Genomic DNA, 21,487 nt, shown 5'->3' on the forward strand with positions numbered 1-21,487 from the left:
TTCAGCTCGGCGCAGTGACCAAATGCAGGATCCCATATCCTTGCATAATAACAGCGCGGGAAATCATACTTCCAAGACAATCCCCTAACATTAGAAGTTGCTTGAATTCAATGGGCGTCGCTGAGAATGCAGTGGACGAGATGGAGGCTCAGGTGTCTAAGTGTGGACGTCTGAAGTGCGCAAGACGTGTCCCTACTCAGCAAGGTGCAGTAATTTGACAAGATGACATCTGATGCTTAAAAGAATCGCTGGACGCAAAAGGAATAGGTCCGTGAGTGGATGAGGCAACTATTCTAAAACTTTCGTTTCGAAAAGACGCACAGTAATGGTGAAGACTGATGACTTGCGTATTGCTTCGCAGACCTCGCGTAGGAATGAGTGCAAGGAATTCGGGCCAGTTCTTCTAGAAATTTTGCGCAGCCTAAGCAGTTCAACTTTCCGTTTATGCCGAGGTTGAGAACACGAAACTATTATATTATGCTTCTAGGGTATAATTAAAACGATGTATAGTGATGGTGCTTCATCATAGCTGGCGTCAAGCGGCGTTTACTTGGCCACCTCGGGCTCCGGCGACCCGACATGACGCACCGAAGGGACGGACTCGCCATAAGGTCTGCGGAAGAACACATTTCTCTCCCAACCATCAATCTCATCGACAACTGTCTCGCGAACTAATTCGTACTTGCCAATCTTGGGCAGGATCTTAGCCCAAACGACCCAGTACAGACCACCAGCAACGATGATGGCGATACCGACGACGCAGTGGAGGTAGTAGGGAAGGCTCTCGTAGACGTTCTGGCCCTCTTCGGGGGGCACAAAGGGTGCGATGACGAGATAGACGTTGCTGAGCATGAAGAAGATGACGACAGGCAGGCTGGCGCTGATGGGAGGGTTCCAGTTCCATTCCTTGCGATTGAGATAGAGGTAAGCAAGACCGCCGGCGACGAAGACGTTGATGATGGCGAGGGGATAACTGATGAGGTTGAGGATGAAGTTGTACGCATCACCTGCAGATGTGTTAGTGAACAAGGACCATGATTAGATGTCGATCGGGTTTTCTTACCAGGAGGGGGAGCAAGCATTGTGATGACGCAAATCAACCAGTGCTCAAACAGACCTGCCAAGGGAGCATTAAGGGGTCTGTTGCTGGCGAAGAAGCGCGACCAAGGCAGAATACCCTCGCGACCAAGCTCCTGGACAAGACGGCCCTGGGAGAAGATGACGCTGAGGACGTTGCCAAAGGCGGACAGGGCGACAAAGACTGAAAGAGCACGTTCGGCAGTACCGCCCATGACGTTACGGAAAAGGGATGCCGCAACAAGGCGACCACCCTCGAGGATCTCCTCTCTGGGGACGGCGGCGAAGTAGGCGACGTTGACCAGCATGTAAAGGATGGAGATCGTGATGATACCAACAGGGGCAGCGATCTTGAGGGTACGGACAGGGTTCTTGGTCTCGCTGAGGGCGTAGTTGGCGTTGCTGTATCCAATGTAACTCCAGATAACGTTGTAGAGAGCAGTGACGACACCGTACGGGCTACCAGTGGTACCCTCGAATGCGTTTTGGAAGTTTTTGGGCTTCTGGTCTTCTGGCAGCTTGACGTGGCCACCGAGGGCAATGAAACCGCAGAGGATGATGATGACGATGATAATCAGCTTGATTGTTCCGAGGAGGTTCTGCAGGCGCAGACCCCAGTTCAGAGCAAGGCCGTGGATCAAGAAGGCGGTGGTGATGCAAGCCAGACCGATGGCGCGCTGATTCCAGCGGTCGACCTGGACCTCGGCGGCGTGAAGGATATACTCGCCAAAGACGACAGAGTTACCACTGGCCCAGCCGAGCAGGATAACGTATCCAGTGTAGAGACCTGTGGTCAGGAACTTGGGCTTGCGGAAGACGTATTCGAGATAGTTCTTCTCTCCTCCGTTTTTGGGAATTGCGGTTCCCCATTCGAGGTAGACGGCGGTACCGGCGAGGGCGATAATCATGCCGGCAACCCAGATGAAGAGGGAGAGACCGACACTGCCCGAGAGTGCAAAGATGGTTCCGGGTGTTGCGAAAATACCGGTACCGACGACACGGTTGACAATCAGGAAGATGGCGGTGGTGACACCAATCTTTCGCTTGTTTTCGCGGGCGTGCTCGATGCGGCCTGGGATCATGAATTAGCACGCGGGTGGTTGTGTGGCGGCTCAAGGAGATTGCTCCGCGCTCAAGCTTCGCGATGACGACTCACCAACTTCGCTGTCGTAGGTTGTCGCGGCAGGCAGGCCACTATGCTTGCTGTGGTCACCGTCGGCGGCAGTGGCCGACGACGAGGCGCCAAACTTGGTGAAGAGCTTGGACATCTTGTCGATATAATGACGGTGGCTCAATTCCGTCGTCGTGGGTATAAACGATCAGAGACCAGGAAGAGACACCTGATGGAGACGGAAGACTGGAGAACGGAAGACGATCCGAGCGAACGTAGAAACTAGAAGGCCACCGGAAGACTTTATGTCTGTCGCAAAGCTGGACCCGCCAAGGAGATCACGTCTTATTTACACCGAATTGGCGCCATGTGGCGAGATGCTCATCTGGGTCGAATGGGCTCGGGATAGGTGGTCGTCTTGGGGGGTGAGCAGTTGAGGTTGCGCCGGAGAGTAAACCATGTATGATTCCGAGCCCAGGGGGTAAAAAAAAAATACCAAAAAAAAATCCCCAAGGTCATCGTACCTTCCAAGGATTAGGAGGCTCTGGGGACTTGAGAGTCTAACCGTCAGTGGTGCGCCGAGAGTATCCGCATGCGAGATTTACTTGTGAGAGCGCAGAGCCGTGAGCATCTGAAGCTCTTGGACGGCTTCTTGGATACTTCGAGACCCTCTTTGGACCCCCAACATGGCCCCCAAGACCCTAGCTTCTTCTCTCGAACTGTCAAGGGACAAGCACAAGGATTTCCCATTCCAGAGTCCCAGTGGTCTGGTGCAGAAAGTTCTGTGTCATAGTTTCTGTTTGTGGTCCACTCGGCCGATGACGCGATCTGAGGACAAGATGTCGAAGACTCGAAGTGGGAAAATTTCGGCGTCGGGACCCAGTTTTTCTCCCGTGGGGCGGCGATTGAGCGAGCTTTGCGAGTGACCCTCTCATGCGTTCGCGACTACCCTTCATCCACGAGAGAAACATCATGGCTTTCCCTCAAATGAATATGAGCATCTCATTGTGTAAATGCTGTGGACATGATGCTCTCTCAGTATTAAGTGATTCAATCGTGTTGTCCCTGAGAGAGCGTCATCCCAAAGTCACCTTTGCAGTGTCCAAGTCATGAACCTCGCTCACCTCATCTCATCGATGTCTTCTGCCTCATCCTCATGTGCATGCAATCAATGTCGCCCTTTCCTCCGCTTAAACACGTACAGCTTAGGCCTATTCCAAGAGGGGAAGGGTCAGTCGCCCCAATTGCCATTCAAGCTCAACCTTGGTCGTGCCTTGCCGGGCAATACGATGATTCCTTCACTTGGGAGAAGCTGCATCGAGATTCCACCTACTTAATTGACCTCATTCAAGACTTCGGTGGTTCTTGGCATTGGTGTTGAGAAATGTATCTTTAGGAGGATATGTATCTTTTACCGTGCAGGTGCACATTCCGTGATTCGCACGCTGCGGTAACCTATTCAGCGCCATGATGTGGTCTTCTCATCGTTCCCGAATCTTCCTTCCTCGGATATCTCACCTTGATGGACACAATAAACATCACGAAGCCCCATTCTCACGACATATTATGAGAGTTCTCATGTACTTCTGCTGCATAAAAACTTGACCTGTTACTTTGCAGGCGAGGAATTGTCATGATCATCCACAAACCACACGTTGAACTCAACAGTAGCCGGGGGCTGCAGTCCAGTGCGTGAGATCTGATGCGGATGGTGCAACGATGACAAGGTTCGGGCACCCGTCAATCGGTTACAACCGAGTTCTAGGCTGCATCTTGGACAGGGGATATGATCCTCATCCCGCGCAAAGTTTGCATGACACCCAGGGGTCGTAAGCCCTTGCGGTCTCGCCAGGCAACATCTTTTCATGGCGAGACTGAGTTTTCAACTTTTCTCGGGAGTGACGGAGTACATCAACAAATCAGCATATTGCTGACCTTCAGCTGAGTGGCCTCGCCTGACAAAAGTACCTCAAGAGGTGTCTTCTCCTTCGGGGAAAGAGACGAGACGGGTAAGCATATTGGTATTGAGTCTTGGTTCCTTCCTCATGCGATGGCTGGGCGCTATGAAGCCATCCTAGCCACCATCGCGTGATAGCGCCAATGAGCCGCGGCCAAGCGAGGCCAGTGAGAGTGAGACCTGCTACATGGTTACCTCTTCTACTCGAACGTTGGATGACATTCCTGATTACTCATTTCTCGGGGTACGTGGTAGTCAGGCTCGTCTTATTAACACGTTATTCGAAGCTAGAACATCAACTTTACATCACTTCTCGCAACTCAAAGGGTGTTGTATTGCGATCAAGAGCAAGCAGGGAGGGTGACAACTCGTACGCGACTTGAAAACGAGCATCAAGAGAATATGTCGATCAACTCGGTCAATGTATGTGGTCTTCGTCTGTGTCAGTAAAAAGCAAGCCTCCGTCTGCTTGGTAAGATTTGGGTAGGAGGAAATTGTGATGTTAGTAGGCCTTTGAGTTCTTGCTGCCGTGTGTCTCTTTGGATGCTACCTAGTCGGCGTTGAACACAGTTGAGTAAACCCAAACACGGAGGAGGCATCGCTTTTACGTTTTCCTACCACTGTCATTCAATCGTGAAAGATGGAATCTGTGAGCTGTCGTGTCGTGTGGAAACCTTGCCAAGAGTAGTCAATGGCACGAGGTTTGTGGTAGACAGCCGAGTGATCCTGACCTAGACTAAACCTGCTGGTATCTTATTCATAATTCAGCTCTATCTCGTCCCCGTGGAAAAAGAGAGAACAAGGGCCGAGATAAGGTGCCGTGCCCCGCATTACCGTTCATCCCGGGGATGCATCCTGATAGCTCGACATGTTAGCCGACACATCGCCCATTCATCTCTAACCCCGCGGAAGACCTGCATCTCCCCGATAACCCCTCTAAGTTCCAGTCTTTTGGATAAACTGCTGCATCTTCCCCTGTTTAGTCACTTAGGATCAATGGACCGGGATGTTCGTCTTTTAAGGTTGACGAAGCAGGCCAGTGCCGTTGCCGCGGACCGGACCGCCCACGCTTTCAGCCGCCGATCCTTCGGAAGTCTCATCCAGATGAACTGCCACGCGATGCTGGGGGGAGCTTCCTCGGTGGATCAACGAGAATCGTGCAAAGATTGTCAACTTCTGGAATGGAAGCATTTATAATAGCATCATTTCATCCTGCTTCACATACGCTGCAGGTATCCCGACTTCGGTGTCACTATGACATTGCCGATTAGGCAGTCCGTGAGATTTGGGTCTTATTTAATCCTGCTGTAGCCGCTGTCTGTGCCCGATGAACAAAAATGCAGCGTAATTCTGTACAATTTCCTCACATCTACACCAAGCCAAATCTCATTACTCTGCACAATCACAGTGCGGAGGTGTAGCTCTAATGCCGGCTGACCAGAAGTGGACAGTGACGCAGAGAACCAACCAGGGTCCTCCGATTATCGGAGGCTGACCACCGGACTACGGACGGATACCAGATGCGCAATGCGGCATGCGGAGAAGTCTCCGCGCCCGCATCGCTTGGCGTTTGTTTGAGTCAATGGGTCCAGGGCAAAGGCGATGGAATAAACTCGTCGTTGCATTGACCCACGAGTTGAGTTTCTCACAGCGTCGCCCTTGACCAGCTCCGACGGTAACACAGTCACTGACACAGATGGTTTAACATGCGACCACGCTCGACCATGGGCCAGGTCTCTCCGCCTCTAGAAGGCATCTCAGCTGGTGACTCTGATATTGAAAGGGCCAACATAACCGAGGTTAATAACATCGACGATGTCGAGGACAAAACGAAGTCAACCGCGCTTGGAGAGTCGGCAACAGTCACAGCAGATGTGATCGATATTCCTCTCAACATCGACGCCCTAGAAACGACATTCCAACTCACAGAATGCTTGCGATCCAACGGCATCGAGGGACTCCTCGAGGAAGACTACCCATCATCACTTGACGCTAAATACCAATCACCATTTGCGTGGCCCTTGCGAAAGAAGATCACAGTCCTCTTCGGAACCTTTTTTGCCTCAACTCTGGCCGCCTATTCTGCCGGCGCATACGCCATGGCCGCAGTCCCTCTGACCGAAAGGTGGACGCTTTCCAACACGGAGTTCAATCTCGGCATCACCCTCTTCGTCTTGGGCTTCGGCTTCGCGCCCATGATACTAGCCCTGATCAGCGAGATCTACGGCCGGTACTGGGTCTTCGTCGGCTCTGGGGCCGTCTTTTTCCTAGGAACCCTGGGATGTGCGGTAACACAGTCGTTTCCCGGCATGTTGGTCTCTCGTCTCATCACGGGCAACGGGGCATCTGTCTTTGCGACTCTGACCGGGGGCGTGGTGGGAGACGTATTTCACAAGGAGAATCGCAACACGCCCATGGCCCTCTACTCGCTGACGATCATGATTGGAACCGGTCTAGGTCCCATGATCAGCGGTATCATCGTCGACAACCTTCATTGGAGATGGATCTTTTACCTGCAGATGATCACCGTCGGTTCCACGACATTGGCCATTTTTTTCTTCTTCGCCGAGACGCGGAGCAATGTGGTACTAGAGCGAAAGTGCGTGGCCCTGAACAAATATTTCGACGGCATTCGCTTGCAGCGAGTCTCTTCATCGGTTGGGGACAAGAATGGACTTCGACAAGGCACCGAGCTGTTGGGCGAGGGTCAATCGCAACCTGTCCGCGTTCAGTTCCGTGCTCATGTTGAGGGGCCGGAGCTTGATATGAGCATTATATGGCGGAGCTTCTCCTTCCCCCTGAAACTTCTCTGTACTGAATCCGTCGTCTTCTGGTTCTCTGCTTGGGTCTCCTTTGCGTGGGCGATCCTGTACATGCAGTTCAACAGCATCGGTCTGGCATTCCGCTCCGTATATGGCTTTAACAGCAGCCAGGTTGGAGGCATCTACACTTCAGTCATTGTGGGATCGATAATAGGGGCGATGATCACCATCTTCCAGGAGCCGATATTCAAAAAGGTCATGCCCCAGCGGATGGCCACGCCAGAAGGGAGGCTGTACTCTGCTTGTGTCGAGTCTCTCTTCCTTCCCATCGGGTTGTTTTGGTTTGGCTGGAGCTCGTCGCCAGACGTCCCTTGGATCGCGCCGGCACTCGCAATCACCTCCGTCACGGTTGGCATCTTCACCATTTATCTGGCCGTCTTCAACTATCTGGCGGACACCTATCACCGATATGCCTCCTCCGCTCTAGCAGCGCAGTCTATGTGCCGTAACCTACTTGCTGGCGTTTTCCCCTTGTTCACAAATATTATGTTTCAGAAGCTGGGATACGGTGTGGCGGGAAGTTTGCTCGGTGGCATTGGTTTAATTCTCTCGCTTGTTCCCTGGTTATTGTGTATTTATGGGGAGAAGATCAGGGGTCGCAGTCCTTTTGCTGGACAGCTCAAAGCAGGCTGAAGTATCATGTGATACTAGGCTAGATGTCAGAGAGTTGCATACGCACGAAAGGTAATAACGGTCAGCATTCTTAGAAGCTGAACTTTATTTTAGTAGTAATGTTGAGTCATCACTTCATACAACTACCTCGAACTGCTTCAATCCTGTCGACTGGAATATGCCCGGCTCCTGACGCGCAATGATTGATGACTTACACGACCGAGCCTCATGGCAGCATACACGTTACAATGATTGCTCCAGGCAGATCTTTGGTTAACTGCCAGATGGAACGGTACTACTTGGCTTTAGAAGAGTCCATGTTACATTGGTGCTGAATAACAACATGACAGGCAGCAGTTCTTGAAAGTAGTGTGAGTAAGCACCACACATCACAACGACAACGCTGGTAGACTTAGTCGCCCGAGAGTGAGACAGATATCTGTCCTTGTCGGACCATGGCCCCAGAATTTCGTGGGTCTCAGAACTATTTCGGTTGCTAGTGAGCCCAGCTCTCTGCTTTCATTGGCAACCAAGTGAAGATCCAGTTTGAAGTGCGGAATTCCGCTGCTGCCTTCTTCTTACGGAGTCTGCTGCGAATACCTATCCACCAGCATGTAGGCTTTGCTGGTCGTACGTTTCTCTGAATAAGAGTCCAATTGTTTAAATAAGGTCTTGAGAACTATCTAGGAGGTCTAACTACTATGAGTGCCACGGCTATACAACAAACCCAACCTTGAGATCCGCCTATTTCATCTTCAAGTATTTAAAGACATAAACCTCGCTTTTACAATGGTAACTTGATCACAATGACAGACCTGGATAAGACACTTATACCTACTTCATTTAGGTTCAGCTTACTCCAATCATATCTTGTCTCATCTTGAGCCTCGGAGCGCAAGCTGCTGCAACGTCCGGGACACTAGAGAAGCGCGACACAGTCACCCTCGGTGTCTTCCACGACGGAGGCTGCGCTGGCAGCTTCACCAACAACTTTGACGTCTCTTCTGGCCGATGCCAAGATTTCTCAGGAAATGTCTACGGCGCAGTCTTCCTAAACAGAGGTAGGAATGTTTGCAAGCTCAAGTTCTGGGCAAATGCCGGGTGCAGTGGGAAGGCGACGGTCAGCACGGTCAACCCAGACCAGGACCATTCTTGCGTCGCTGTTGCCAACAAGGATGGGCAGTTCTACTTGGCAGATGGAGCGCGGTCTGTTTACATCACTTGCTGATGGCTAAGCGCGGTTCAGTGACGAAGAATGTCTTGGGTATCTTTCGCTCATAAAACAAATAAACCAGTTGCCCACCCCCTTATTCATTTCCTGTGTATCCAAAGAAGCATCCTTTTCGCTCGTGAGCCCGCAAATCTTGCCAAGGTCTTGAGATGAAGCAACATTTCGTTCTCCGTTCACTGTCCAGAGTGGTCGGTGCCAGAGAATGCGCCAGCGATTGAGGCATAACCATGACCGATGTCAGCGCTGACACTGTGGTGAGAAGACGATCCGCTATCCACTGATACGGCGCTATCCGAGCCAGAAGGTTTCAACGGCTCTCTAGTTGATTCTTGGGACTTCTTTTGTGGTTGGTTGATCGAGCTGCTCTCTATGCTCTTTCGTTCGTCTTCGTCGAGGCCTTTGAAGACTGGGTCATCAGCTGAAAGGGCTCTTGGTCTCCCGGCCCAGCTTTGGGAAGGCGCTTGTCTTGGCTTGAACGGATTGCGCATGGTGGGTTGATTCTGTAACACCGAAGGGTTTGGTTTGTCTTGAGAGTTTCGTAGCTGTCGTCGATGAAGGGGCTGCACGAGTGCGGTCGAGTTGTCTAGTTTGGGGTTGTTTTGAGGTTGAGAAATTATTGGGAAAATCGACCAGGAGCCGTACGAAAGCAGGGGATGGTGCGCTCAAGCTTAAGTAGAAAGCTGCGCGGCGGAGCTGAATATTCCCAGCTGCTGCGCCGCCCTTGTTGAGCTGCTATCGGGGACGCCTACGGTGAGCAAATAGGCTGACATCGAAGGAGGCACGAGGGGCGGAGTTTTTGTCCCCGTGGTTCCCAAGCCACGGTGATGCCTGTCGTATTGGCCAATTAGGACTGGTAATTTTCGGTCGTGTTGAGAATAAGCATGTGGACGAGGATGGTCCCCTGACTTGTTGGCCAAGCTGAGCCTAGCCTTGACGCTATCCCCCCCTGATCAGTCGCCCGAGAGTTGTCTGGTTACTGGTAGCGATAGCGAAATCTGGCGGCGGGGTTTTGTACTCCGTACGTGCATCGTGAACACAGACAAGTATGTTCCTTTCTGGTGTACGGAGTAGAGCTGGTTGGGAGAGTGGTTCATTGAAGCTTCGAGGCACCATGTTCTTGGAATGCAATCAGACTGTTCAAGACAGGATCAAACTTAAGCTTCATTGAAAGGTCCCATTAACTGCCTACTTGCTAACATGTACTTTGCATGTTGTCTGTGGGATCCAATGCAAACGGCATGAACTAAGGACACTGGATAACCTTTGTGCCATCAGAGGGGCAGTACCCAGCCCAATACGATCGCGTCGCCTTCTCGCAATTGTTTGGATCAGTCGTGTCGCTAGCATCGATTAATTGGATTACAGTCATTAAATGAGATTGTTTAGAGGATGTGCATACCGATCAACCTGTAAATAGCACCAGTTGAGAGTGTCCAAAGTCTGGGATGACTGGCCTTTGGTCACAAAGACGAGGGCGTTCACGTCCTGGGCAGGGTCAGTGTCACCGAACTGGCGTCCTACAGGTCGCATTGATGGTTTCTTACCTCGGTTTGATAACAACAAGTGTTGTCCTGTCTTGTTTCCAAATCGACAGGGCTAGCCATAGCCATCAGAGGCACGAAAAGCATGATAATCCTAGAGAAGTGCATTGCGAGCAAAATGGGTCAGAACGTATGATGGCGAGTGTCGGAGGCTAGAGACTTTGGTCTACAGCAATCTTCGACAGCTTTAATACCTAGATATCTCGACGATCACTCCCGGAGAGTGCAAGGCAACCGACAAACCTCGGCGCCAAGAGCCGGGGACAGATTGTATCCGTACACTACGCAATCGGACTTGGTGGTGTGTTTTGCCGTTCAGCCAGACCACTGCATCTTCACGCAACAGCAAGTCATGCGAGCCTGCTGCGATTAAGGTTTGAGTGAGGTCCAACGACGTGAACAGTTATATTAATTGCAGGCGGGGAAATGGCCAAGCGACCTTCATGCAGGGCCTTAAGCGATGTTCCCACTAATATTTCCGATGAACTGTCCTGACTGATAGTTTGTATGACTGGTGTGCAGGAATCAAGACTTGATTACCGTTGCTGACATAACATAACTAAGTAGAAATGCCCAGCCTATGTTGCTAGCTGAAGTTACATGTACTATCAAGTCTTACGGAGGATCTGTACACGAGGATGTTTCTAATACTTGATTCTCCCGTTCTCGAACTATCGATCTCACTTGACCCGCGATACAGTATTGATGAGGAGAAAGGTTTTGGGCACAGCGGCGACCCTCGCAACATTGCAGAGTAAAATGACTCGCTTCGAATCTTGCTCATGCTTCCTTAATTTCAACCCATCTACAAGCTCGATAGATTGAAAGGTAGCAAGTAAAGATTAATCAGTATCCCCAGTATCCCTTTACCAAGAAAGCCCCGTAGCCGGCCAAAGCACCAAGAACGCCGATGCTACCGAAATAGCCGATGGGCCTGCCCTTGCCCATGCCTTGGGGCTTCATAATTCCAAGCTCAGCGTGCAGCACGCGGAAGGCGAAGAAGCTCCCGAGTAGCCAGCTTAGTGTTTTACGGTTGCCTCCGTTGACCTCAATCAACGAAGCAAGGATAAAAGCAAGCGGCACGTTCTCGATGTAATTGATGTGCGAACGGCCGGCAAGGTAAAGTCCATTAGCTTTGTATGCTTCGGGATCCGCTCCAGGCTTGGAGGAGTTTTCGCCCAAGTATTGCTTGGATTTTAGACGCTCGTTGACGACGCGAAGGCTAAGGAAGGCGTAGTAGATCGTAAAAGGGAGCGCGAACGTGCCCGTGACAGCTGCCCAAAGATGCGAATTAGCTCTTAAGAAAACCTACACCGGGCTAAAAATCGGGGTCTAGTATTACTTACGCAGTAGCCTGGGGATCGTTGTCAGTCCAATCGGTTGGCTCATGCTTGCGATCAATTGGATAATTTAGGTTCGTAGTTGCTACTTTTGGAAGGGCAAATTGATTCAGTGTTCGGATAATCAAATGACAAGAGTTTCCGTCGCGTTCGGGGAAGCCTCGAAGATATGTAGCTCGAGATGGGCACCCGGGCGTAATGACGATGAAGTGCCGCTAGTGTCGATATTATGACTTTCTTGACATCATGCATTCAAGACTCACCCGTTCTAGGACATGCGCCAAACCACTTAGAGCCGTCCCCACGTTCAAGGGTCCGAGCTATGACAATTCTTTTTTCAGGGACTATGTTGCCATGGAACTATTCTTGATGAGTATCGCGATTTGAAATAACGATAATCTCGATTCAACTTTGATCGCCGATATCCTCCTGCTGAGTAGTTGTGCGGTTCGGGAACCATCGAGGCCAAGTTCAACTTCATAAAAGCCACGTGCTTTCTCCAATGATACACCTTACCCAGACGCGAATACTAGCCTAGGTCTATTTATGCCTACATGAAATGCATATTATGTGTCTTACTTCAGTGAAGACTGCCGAAGGACACGACGTTATCTACCCTAGATCTAGAGGGGTTTGACCGTCATTCCTCACATGGCAAGCGCGTCAAAAAGAAGTACACAGATCAATGATCGTGTTAAGTATCTTAAAAAGGAGTGTCTAGGAATAAAGAGTGTATTACCATTATTATTTCAGGCTAAGTAGTTGGCGTAAGCGCTTGTTCGCCGTGATTCTTAAGGAGCGTGCCACTATCTGTGTGCAACTCCAACCCATGCGTTCATGCACCGTATTATGCGTTCCCAAATCATTGGAGCAAAAAGAAACGCCAGAAAATGCGAGAATCCCAATACGTTCCGAGGAAAAATTAAGAACAGGTGACCTTGAAGCTCAAGAAGTTTTCGGCGACACCGCTCCACTCCTCACAGGTCTGGACGCCGACTTGGCGACCTCCCTCTCCACAATCAGCGGTAGGGTAGGCAGTCACTTGGCTAGAATTAGTCATTTAATTCTTCACAAACGGGATATTCGGGTCTTACTTTCGCAGCCGTCTGTAAGGCTGCTGAGGCGAATGGCCTTAACCACATTGTCTGGCGCATTGAAGCTTGTCTGGCACACGTCGGTTTGGGACTTGGTGATTGTCCAGACGCCGAGGTTGCCGGCGGCTCCGCATCCCTGTTCGCTCCAGATCCGGAAGTCGGTGATGTGGGGATCCTGGCGGGGCACGGCACCGGCCTCGGCTCCGAGGAAGAAGGCGGCCGCGGTTGCAAGGATGGTTGAGAACTGCATGGTGGAACAGATGAAGAAGTATTAAATTATTTAGAGGGTGGAAAGGGGTCTTGAATGAAGCTTGGAGTGGAATAGAGTTCGGTTACGCAGCGTTGAGGTCTGTTTTTGTTGGTGCAATTGGAGTTTGGACGGTCCAAGGGTTGAGAATGGTTGGAATGATGAGGAGATGAGAAGCAGGACCGTGGGAGAGGACGCCTCTCCTGGATTTATACTCCTCTTGACCACGCCCGAAAATCCTGATGCTTTTCACAGAAGTCGTTGATCTTCCGGCTTTCTTCGTGGTCATGTGTTCGCTTTCTTACATCGGCCTACCCTGACCGCAAGTGTCCTCTTCCGGGAATACGAACGATCAACATGACGAAGACTTGGGTCTTACATAGGTCTTACTCGTCTGTACGCACCCGAATCCTGCAGCAAACAAAGCTTTCGGACATACGGCCGCGCAGTGTCACCAGCATCCCTCCAGACCGCTTTGTCGGGACTGCCGGTCGTGGCTGAGCTCCTCGTATAATGTTCTTTGAATGGTATTTTGAGAAACCGAAGACCCTGATGGTGAACCGTCATCGGTTAGATATATTCGTTGATAAGTGATCACCTGCAAATATTCGTGTTAGTCTCAGGTCTCAGGAAATCTCCTTCTGCCCACGGAGGAACCCCGCAAAGTGAAATTCTTCCACGCTATGATCGGCGTGCTAGGCTCACACGGAGACGTCACTGGCCAGTCACACGTCTATTTCTAGCTTCACGGCAACCCCTCCGATCCCCGGTTTCGCAAGCCGCAAAGCTTGAAAACGGCCACCGGTGGGACGTAGTTGGGCAACGTTACCCTCTTTGGTACGTAGGTGCATGAGGCGTCGATATGCGGTGCAATGTTTCTCTACATGAACCTTGCGCAGTTCTCGGTGAGGCAACCAGCCCACTGATTATTACTATTCGGTTGACAAGTGGATACGGACTCTCCAAGAAGCGCTTTGACTGTCGGTCGGACTATCGTCGTGCAAACGTCGGAATACCGTTGAAAAACGCCAAGTCTCGTTTTCTTACACGCCTTAACAAGCAATGGCTGTTCCTAGAATTCCTTTAGCGGTCAATGGCGACATTTCTTCTCAATGAGTGCCCGGATAAGATGCATTTGCATAATATTTCAAATGTAATGTTCGGGCCGGAACTAGCTAATAGCTTGTCTCTGACTACGGTTTAAGGTCGCGAGAACTTATTCAAGGGGACTAGCCTTCTACTATGACTACATTGATCCGTCCTTATTATGACCGCCATCTCAGGACAAATTGTAGCCGATCAGAAGCCTGAGGTCCGGACCAAGGCCACAACCCAGTATTGACACGCAAATCGCGCGTCGTTTGGTCGAGGTGTCGTCCAAACGTCCTTTCCAAGTACACCTCAGTGCGACATAGACAAGCTTCCCCCGCGATACGAGTGGGGATAACGGAGATGACCCTGTTACCATAAGGCATAGAAGCTGTCATCACGCTGTCAACATGGTGCTGCAAGTCATACCAGGCTGCGATAATCCGACATGAGTTGCATCTACGGGAAATCTGCACGATACCACCTTGGAGCGTGGGGGGGAAAACGTTCATTGCTTCGTTCGAGCATGGGAATGGTATGCCAGGAAAGCGACAACGAAATTCGCATTCTGGGAAGGTGAGTTTGGTTCGACAAGCTGGACAGCTTGGGTCGGGCCTTGGGTACACGTTGCTGGGCAGGAGGTCGGCGAGATCGTAATCCGAGTAACAGACCGTGAACAAGCAACCTTTGCAAAATATGTGAGCGCACGGTAGGACGATTGCATCATTCGGTGAACCTGGGCGCAGATTATCAAAATTTTGATTGCCATGAATTGGATGTAAGCGACTGAATCCATCAAAACCAATGTTATCTGAAGAAGGTAATCCGTCGCCGACAAGGCTCATAGTCTCTCTGCAGATTGTGCACTCAAGTATTAGTCCGTTCCACAAGCTGGGGTTTCCCGTCAAAGTTCTTCTGAGTGACTCAAAATACATCGACGATGGAGCAATTGGATGGTTTGACGACATGGTGAGGGTAGACTTGCTCGCCAAAAATTGATCGATATGGTACGGGTGCCTTAGACTGGGGATTTCTTGGAGGCTATGTCGTGTGAAGGCGGTTATTCCTGGTAAATTTCGACGAGGTACTTGGGTCACCTAACACGTCAAATTCAGATCCCGACCGCAATGTAGTTGATCGTGCGGGTTCAATATGTATAAGAAGAATACATGAGTTCGAGACACAGGCCGTCGATTGTCCAGTAGGCTTTTGAGAGAAAGCTCGTGAATAGTAGTTCTTGTTTGCAAATCAATTCTCGAACGAGGAAACAATTGTTCGTCTGAGGAAACAAAGAAAAGAAGTCCAAGAAACTCAAAAAAAAAAAAGAGAGCAGTCAAAATTTGCATTCCAACTATTGAGCACTATTGCTCAAGTGGATTAAAACTAGTTGTATTCGACACAAGGAAAAGCAACCCCATTGAGAATCAGTTTCGGGCGATTCTTTCTCAAAAAGCCTTGAATACATCCGATAAATTTTACACAGTTTTTGTAGTCGATCTCAATAGTGTCAAAGAAGTCGAGATCGCACATGAGTATGTTCATCTGAATGAGCTGGTCGGAACTTTTCGGTCGGCGTGTTGCAAGATCTTTGAGGGAGTCCGTGAGATCGCTGAAGCTCCTGGCCATCCACTTGAAGGGACCTTGCATAGCTTCCGAGGTGTCGACTACAATTTGGTGATTATAATCAAAGTTTTCCAGAGTCCACTGCGTCTGGCCCATGTCGGCGGCTATCGAGGTGTCTTTCGTTGGCCATCGAAGCTTTGGGTACAAACTTAGTTGTTATCGACTCAGTCAGGCACAGAATCTCTCCAGACTTCACTTACGAAGAGATAGTTCCGATCGTTTGCGCAAGCAACCCAGTCATCCAGTTGATCATATATGGGCTTACCGAAGCAGGAATCATAGTGCTTGCCTCCCATATCATTGAGTTTGTCCTTAGGCCACCGCATAATGACCATACGTTAGGCATTACATACCTCATTGATGATAGCAGAGTTCACCATATTGACCAAGCTATCATTGGAAGCACTGAGCGATGCCAGATCCTGGTTTGCCCAATATCCTGGCGATAACAAGTTGGCTACTTCGGTACCCCTCGATGTATCATGATTCGGAAGAGAATTCACGAAGAGTCGTTGGAAATACGCCTCCATGGCAGTTTGGATCGCTAGTTTCATGTCTGCCAGCTTGGTATTCAGTCTCGCGAAGTTGGTAAACCGGGGGTCGGTGGCATTCGAATTTGCTGCATCTGCAACACTGGCCGCTGCTATAAGAAGACCAGCGACACAGTCGGCTATACCGCCAGCTGGGCCAAGAAAGGCGCCAAAAGCAGGGGAATCTCCTGATGCAATAGTCACCCAGGCAGCTGAAGACATCTCGAGTATTGAAGATCCTGGGGCGATGAATGTTGATGATATTTCGGCCGTTCGGAGGCTGGTGGTGGTAATTCCGTCTGACACTCTGGTGTAGTAAGCCTGAAGGAACTTGATGTAGTTCTTCATGGACCAAGGCGACAATGCTCGCTCCCAATGAAGCTGGCAATGGGTGCTTAGAAGGGCAGCTCCTGCAAGTACGCAGACCAGCAAAGGACTGAATGAAAAGCAATATTGGTCAGCACTGTGAAGTTTAAGCAAATGGTTGACACTTACTTTCGACACTCTCTAGGCCAGTTGAACTCTCTGTCGTGGTCAAACACATCGTACTCTGCAATTGTGCGCGGTGCCCCAAGAACGTCGCTAGACCAGTTGACAACAGGGCCAGAGTAAAGCTAACCTTGAGAGGCAGAGTCAGCCAGAGCTCACCCATCAATGAAGGATGCATCCCTCTGTTCATCCGAATCCTGGTCTTTATTGAGTCGCCATCCACAGCAATGATCTCATCAAGCTCCTCTCCGGGGAGACCATCTTCATTAATCAATTGAGCAAAGTAGATCGAGGTATCGGAAGTGAAAACAGTGCCGTGGGACAAAAGGTCTTTGTTGAACTCGGCCGCATGTCTGTACGCCCCGTCGTCCGCAATGACGGAGTCTGCGGCCCACAGAATCTGAACACCGGAACCGCCAGGAACCTTATCACCGCTACCGTACTCCTTCGAACAAGTCGTGGAGCCATCACCGTCAGTGAAACTGCTGGATTTGCTCGGTGTCGCCAGCTAACTCTTGTTGTTGACCTGGTTGATGGCCCAAGCCCAGATAGCTCCCATGCGTTCGTATCCTTCCTCTGTAGGATGGGTTCCGTCAGGTTGAATATGGTCGTCAGTTATGAAGCTTCCCTCCGCCTTCTCTGCAAGCGAGACTGTCGGATTGGAAGTCCAATTCGACCTCGAGACAAGGGGCCCGCGCAGGGACCACTTACAACCCATACTTCCGAGAATCGTGGGCTGCCCAACCTGCGGTTGGAACCTCCCTTTTACACCTTACGCATAAGTTAATATATATCAATTTGACCTCTTCGTCAACCCACGGTTCGAACTAACTACCCTGTGATAGGGGTACCAACAGAGACTTTGAGCCGCGGGTTTCTCCGTATCATCACCGACCAAGTCTTCCACTAGGGTCCTGTATGCGTCATTGATCAAGTCGATGTTTCCTAGCTGAAGGCGGCTGTAGAAATGACGACAGCGTTTGGGATTTCTGCAAAGATGCCTAGAACAAGCTGTTTCATATGTGCTGGGGTCCCACCGATGGACTCTTTGTCGCCATTTTGAGCTCCGTCGTTGATTCCGGCGTTGATCAGTACGAAGTTGGGAAGCCAGACAGCTGCTGACGCTTTGCCTCGCGCCGCAATCGCAGAGACACGTTCACCACCAATAACTTCATGGTCCTGTTGCAAAAGTGATTATGACAGACCTTTGACGCATTTAAAGACCCGCTTTAGGGATCTTTAACTCACATTGTCCGACATGCTATCACGGTTCAGGTTTCCTACCATGTTCGCTTTCCAGCCTTCGAATCTGAGCTGGTCACGCAAGGCCTCGCGATATCCATTCTCCTCCGTGTCTCCCGGATATTCTGGATCACCTGCGGTAATCGAGGCTCCGATAGCCATGATTCAAAGGTAGAAGTCTTGAGGCTCGGCACGTTGGTTCAAGGTGCCCTAACCCGGGAGATTTAGTCTGGCATTTCCAAGCAACCGAAAGGCAGTAACGAGCGGGGATACAGAACCAAGAAACACGCCAAAGCTGGCGAGAGCCGTTGGAAGACCCTTCATGGCGGTAGCAGCCGCTACTCAAGCACTGTAGAGCCGGGAGAAGAGATCGGCGTATGGAAATAAAAAGAGTGATGACGAAGAAGGGTAAAGACAAAAAACTATTAGGCTTCTTCTGGCAGCTTTTTATGTTTTCTACGGAGAACATTATTCGCATCGATCGACAGTGCACTGTCATCTCGGTAAGAGAAATATAGACACGGAGGTGAGCACCGAGATGTCAAACTTTGGTGCCTATGCTAAGACTTGGCCATGCTGGGCCCCCTGTTTACTTCTGCCAAAAGAACTTCAGTAACTCTCGAAGACTTGCCTCAATATCTCTTGATTCCCCGCATGAGTTGTTTCGGCTCTTTCGGAGCTTTTCTAGTAAGGTATGTGGTAACACCAACGCCTAGGGCAGCACCGATGTCCATCATGAAGTGACATGTCTGCCTGTGGTTCATAGGTTCTGGTTTACACTGCGATCTAGAACAAATTAAGCATACTCTATGAGGCAGGAGGGCCACATGAGTTAGGAACTTTGGTTTTCATGGGATCGTTGGGGCCAGGGGGGAGCGAAAGCCCTTGCTGAGAATTGATCGATATGTCAGGCCGGCATGTGAGCCGCCATGGGCTTCCCGAACATCTGGACTAGAATCCTGTGCCGACTTGCCCGATCCAATGTAATCCGTTCTTTCGATTGAACGACAAGACAAGCTGATTTGGTAGCCTATTTCTGCGGAGATGGATTTGATCTTTGGTGTTTAGCTTCTTGGCTGCCAAGAGTCGCGATATTGAGAGCCGTGTATGCCAAGCTCACAAGTCAAAAAGTCAACCAGTTGAACTTGGTCACCAGCCAATATTGCCGTCGATCCAGTTGGAGCTAAAACAATCCCATGCAATTATGGAGATAAGATGGAATCACTTGGAAATGACGCCTTCGGTTGAAGCGATCAATGGTATTGAATACTTGGGAGCATTTTGGTGAAATTGTATTGTGAATATCATCCCTGCACTCAGCGCAATCAACTCAACTTTGGGCCTAAATTTGACTTGATTGAGGCCTGGGATCTTAGAATTGATTGGGCTGACTGTGACAATTCAGTAGATTTGACCCTATTCTTCGATGACACAATAGACTTCCTGTTACTAGCTGGTCTAATAGATTACAGTAATGATCACTACTATCAATTCGTAATACTCTGCGTACGAAGTCTTGCATGAGGAGTACTTGAGCCTCACCTCGGAGACACATGAGCTCGTTGAGACGCCTCTCATCTATGGTAGCAAAGCTCCTCCTGAAAATGACAACATAGAGTTAGCATGTCACGTATTTCCCTCCAAATCTTTGATCAAGCTATTTGCAGATGTCTTTGATGGGAGCCATGACAAGGAGGTTGCATGGAGATTGCACCGAGACTAGAGGTTCGTACGACTGTCTGACAAGTTCTATCAAATACAGCCATTTGATCTATGTCTAAAAGAGTGGCGGTGGGTCCAATTGAGTTTGCGTCTTGCATAAATACAAATGATTATTCGGGCTGGCTGGTACTCACTACCTAGAAATGAGAGTGTTTACGATGTATTTCGGTTTGTTACGGGGATATCATCATTGATTCCAGAATGGAAGCCTGAATAGAGCCATGTGGCCATGTACTCTTGGTGTTTAATTTCTCGGATTGTTTCGCGGGGTTTTGCAGCTTGAAGCTGTGCAGGCAGATGTCGGCAAGCTTTCAGGATTTAAGATACTAGATTGATGGATCGATTCACTACCTAAGCTTCATACTGCAACGTGTTGTCTCGCATACTATTGGGCCAACAAAACTTAGATGTGACACTGCGGATACCTCGTTGTCTCTGCGCTCTTCTTGGTGGATTATTTTCTTTCTACACACATATCCATTCGCTTCATTTCGCTCAACTCGTGGTTTCAGAAGCGACAGTACTGAAAATGCTTAAGACAATGCAAATGCAGCTGGTGAAATGTCAGTGACCTCAATTGAGGTACCAGCCACGAGCTTTTTACTCCAAAAACTCGTTTTCGTGTCCCGTTTGTTGTCCGCCTTCAGGCGATTATCGACCAACTTATTCTTGTCCACCAGCTAATGACATCGACCTTATATGTCAGGGCTCCATGTATGGCATATGTTCAGCCTGCTCACGTTTCATAATCCTTACCAGGTGGCCAGCCGAACCGGTACGTGGGGGGGCTCGGAATACGGTTATAAATCACTTTTGCGGGAACTACTACACCCAAGATAGAATTGCATTTGCGACCTTCAATCCATCTACAAACTTGTTACTTCATCTTTTGCCGCCATCCAGACAAATTGATGGGTTTCAATGTCGACTGAGGCTGCATGTTTGTAGCGACATCCCCAAGCAAGTTGGTATGTGATGTATCCATGTTCAATGGAATATCACTAGATGCGGGGCACTTAATCGATGCAGAATAGATACTATATTCAACCTCATAATCGGGTTTGACTGCTTTGGTCATTTAATTTTTCAAAATTCTCACCGCAGCTGTAAAAAACAGCGAGTCTAGAACACTGCATACCCAGCCCATATTCGAGGTGAGCCGATAGGACCATAGTGTGCTAGGATTATCGTGTATCACCTGTGGTAATGGTCTACTAGAGGTTAATAATCGACGATGTTCTACTTGAAATCTCACTTTCGGGGGAGTCCGACAGGTGGGTATTGCGGACTGGCCGAAGAGCCACGATATTCTGGATCCTAAAATCTTAGCAAAAACGGGCTCGCTACTTACATGTACCAATCTACATACTTTATAGAATGTCGGATTCCACATTGAGGCCGTCATAATCAATTCTTTGTAGCAGACAACGCAATATCACCAATGTCTTCAAAATCAGGATTCCTCCTGCCAAAGGCAACTTTTGATCGGTCACCTAGTAGCTTACAATGCAGCACGGGTACATCGAATGAGATTTTTCGTCACGCAGCGCGATGAACTCATTCATATCTACCGGCACGGGTGATCCCTGCTTCATGACCTTACCATGCGGACGAAAAGAAACGTTGGTGTTATCCAATTAGAACCACGGCAAAAGCTGCCATTTTCCCTGAAATCAGCCTTGGGGCTGATTGCGACGTAAGCTATCGGATGTTTGGTTCATGAGTCGTCATGTTCGTCCCATCCGCGCCTCCTTTAATGT

The 21,487-nt window shown here is 49.7% G+C and overlaps 6 protein-coding genes across 6 annotated transcripts; 1 reads left to right on the top strand and 5 right to left on the bottom strand.

The window, feature by feature from the left end:
- Positions 1 to 546: 546 nt before the first annotated feature.
- Positions 547 to 2,345, bottom strand: BDP55DRAFT_728041 (amino acid permease; the record flags this gene model as incomplete). The annotated part of the gene is made up of 3 exons (XM_060579391.1): positions 547 to 1,007; positions 1,064 to 2,149; positions 2,234 to 2,345. The coding sequence occupies 3 exons, from the start codon at positions 2,343 to 2,345 to the stop codon at positions 547 to 549; spliced, it is 1,659 nt and encodes a 552-aa protein (XP_060430193.1).
- A 3,524-nt stretch (positions 2,346 to 5,869) lies between these two features.
- Positions 5,870 to 8,807, top strand: BDP55DRAFT_728042 (major facilitator superfamily domain-containing protein; the record flags this gene model as incomplete). Its single annotated transcript, XM_060579392.1, has 2 exons — positions 5,870 to 7,477; positions 8,427 to 8,807. 2 exons carry the CDS (start codon positions 5,870 to 5,872, stop codon positions 8,805 to 8,807), a joined length of 1,989 nt encoding a protein of 662 aa, XP_060430194.1.
- Positions 8,808 to 8,895: 88 nt separating this feature from the next.
- On the bottom strand, positions 8,896 to 9,603 carry BDP55DRAFT_110461 (uncharacterized protein). The gene has a single exon (XM_060565383.1). It carries the CDS (start codon positions 9,296 to 9,298, stop codon positions 8,984 to 8,986), a length of 315 nt encoding a protein of 104 aa, XP_060430195.1. The 5' UTR covers positions 9,299 to 9,603; the 3' UTR covers positions 8,896 to 8,983.
- A 252-nt stretch (positions 9,604 to 9,855) lies between these two features.
- On the bottom strand, positions 9,856 to 10,838 carry BDP55DRAFT_661961 (uncharacterized protein). Its single transcript, XM_060574767.1, has 3 exons — positions 10,355 to 10,838; positions 10,210 to 10,295; positions 9,856 to 10,150 (listed from the first exon to the last, which is right to left on the bottom strand). The coding sequence occupies exons 1-3, from the start codon at positions 10,457 to 10,459 to the stop codon at positions 10,054 to 10,056; spliced, it is 288 nt and encodes a 95-aa protein (XP_060430196.1). The 5' UTR covers positions 10,460 to 10,838; the 3' UTR covers positions 9,856 to 10,053.
- Positions 10,839 to 11,197: 359 nt separating this feature from the next.
- Positions 11,198 to 11,740, bottom strand: BDP55DRAFT_728043 (membrane-associated, eicosanoid/glutathione metabolism protein; the record flags this gene model as incomplete). Its single annotated transcript, XM_060579393.1, has 2 exons — positions 11,198 to 11,625; positions 11,698 to 11,740. The coding sequence occupies 2 exons, from the start codon at positions 11,738 to 11,740 to the stop codon at positions 11,198 to 11,200; spliced, it is 471 nt and encodes a 156-aa protein (XP_060430197.1).
- A 5,968-nt stretch (positions 11,741 to 17,708) lies between these two features.
- On the bottom strand, positions 17,709 to 18,167 carry BDP55DRAFT_728045 (uncharacterized protein; the record flags this gene model as incomplete). The annotated part of the gene is made up of 2 exons (XM_060579394.1): positions 17,709 to 17,942; positions 18,012 to 18,167. The coding sequence occupies 2 exons, from the start codon at positions 18,165 to 18,167 to the stop codon at positions 17,709 to 17,711; spliced, it is 390 nt and encodes a 129-aa protein (XP_060430198.1).
- Positions 18,168 to 21,487: the final 3,320 nt, after the last annotated feature.

The sequence above is a fragment of the Colletotrichum godetiae genome (assembly GCF_030913485.1).
Source record: "Colletotrichum godetiae strain CBS 193.32 chromosome Unknown BDP55scaffold_18, whole genome shotgun sequence".
Lineage (NCBI taxonomy): Eukaryota > Fungi > Ascomycota > Sordariomycetes > Glomerellales > Glomerellaceae > Colletotrichum > Colletotrichum godetiae.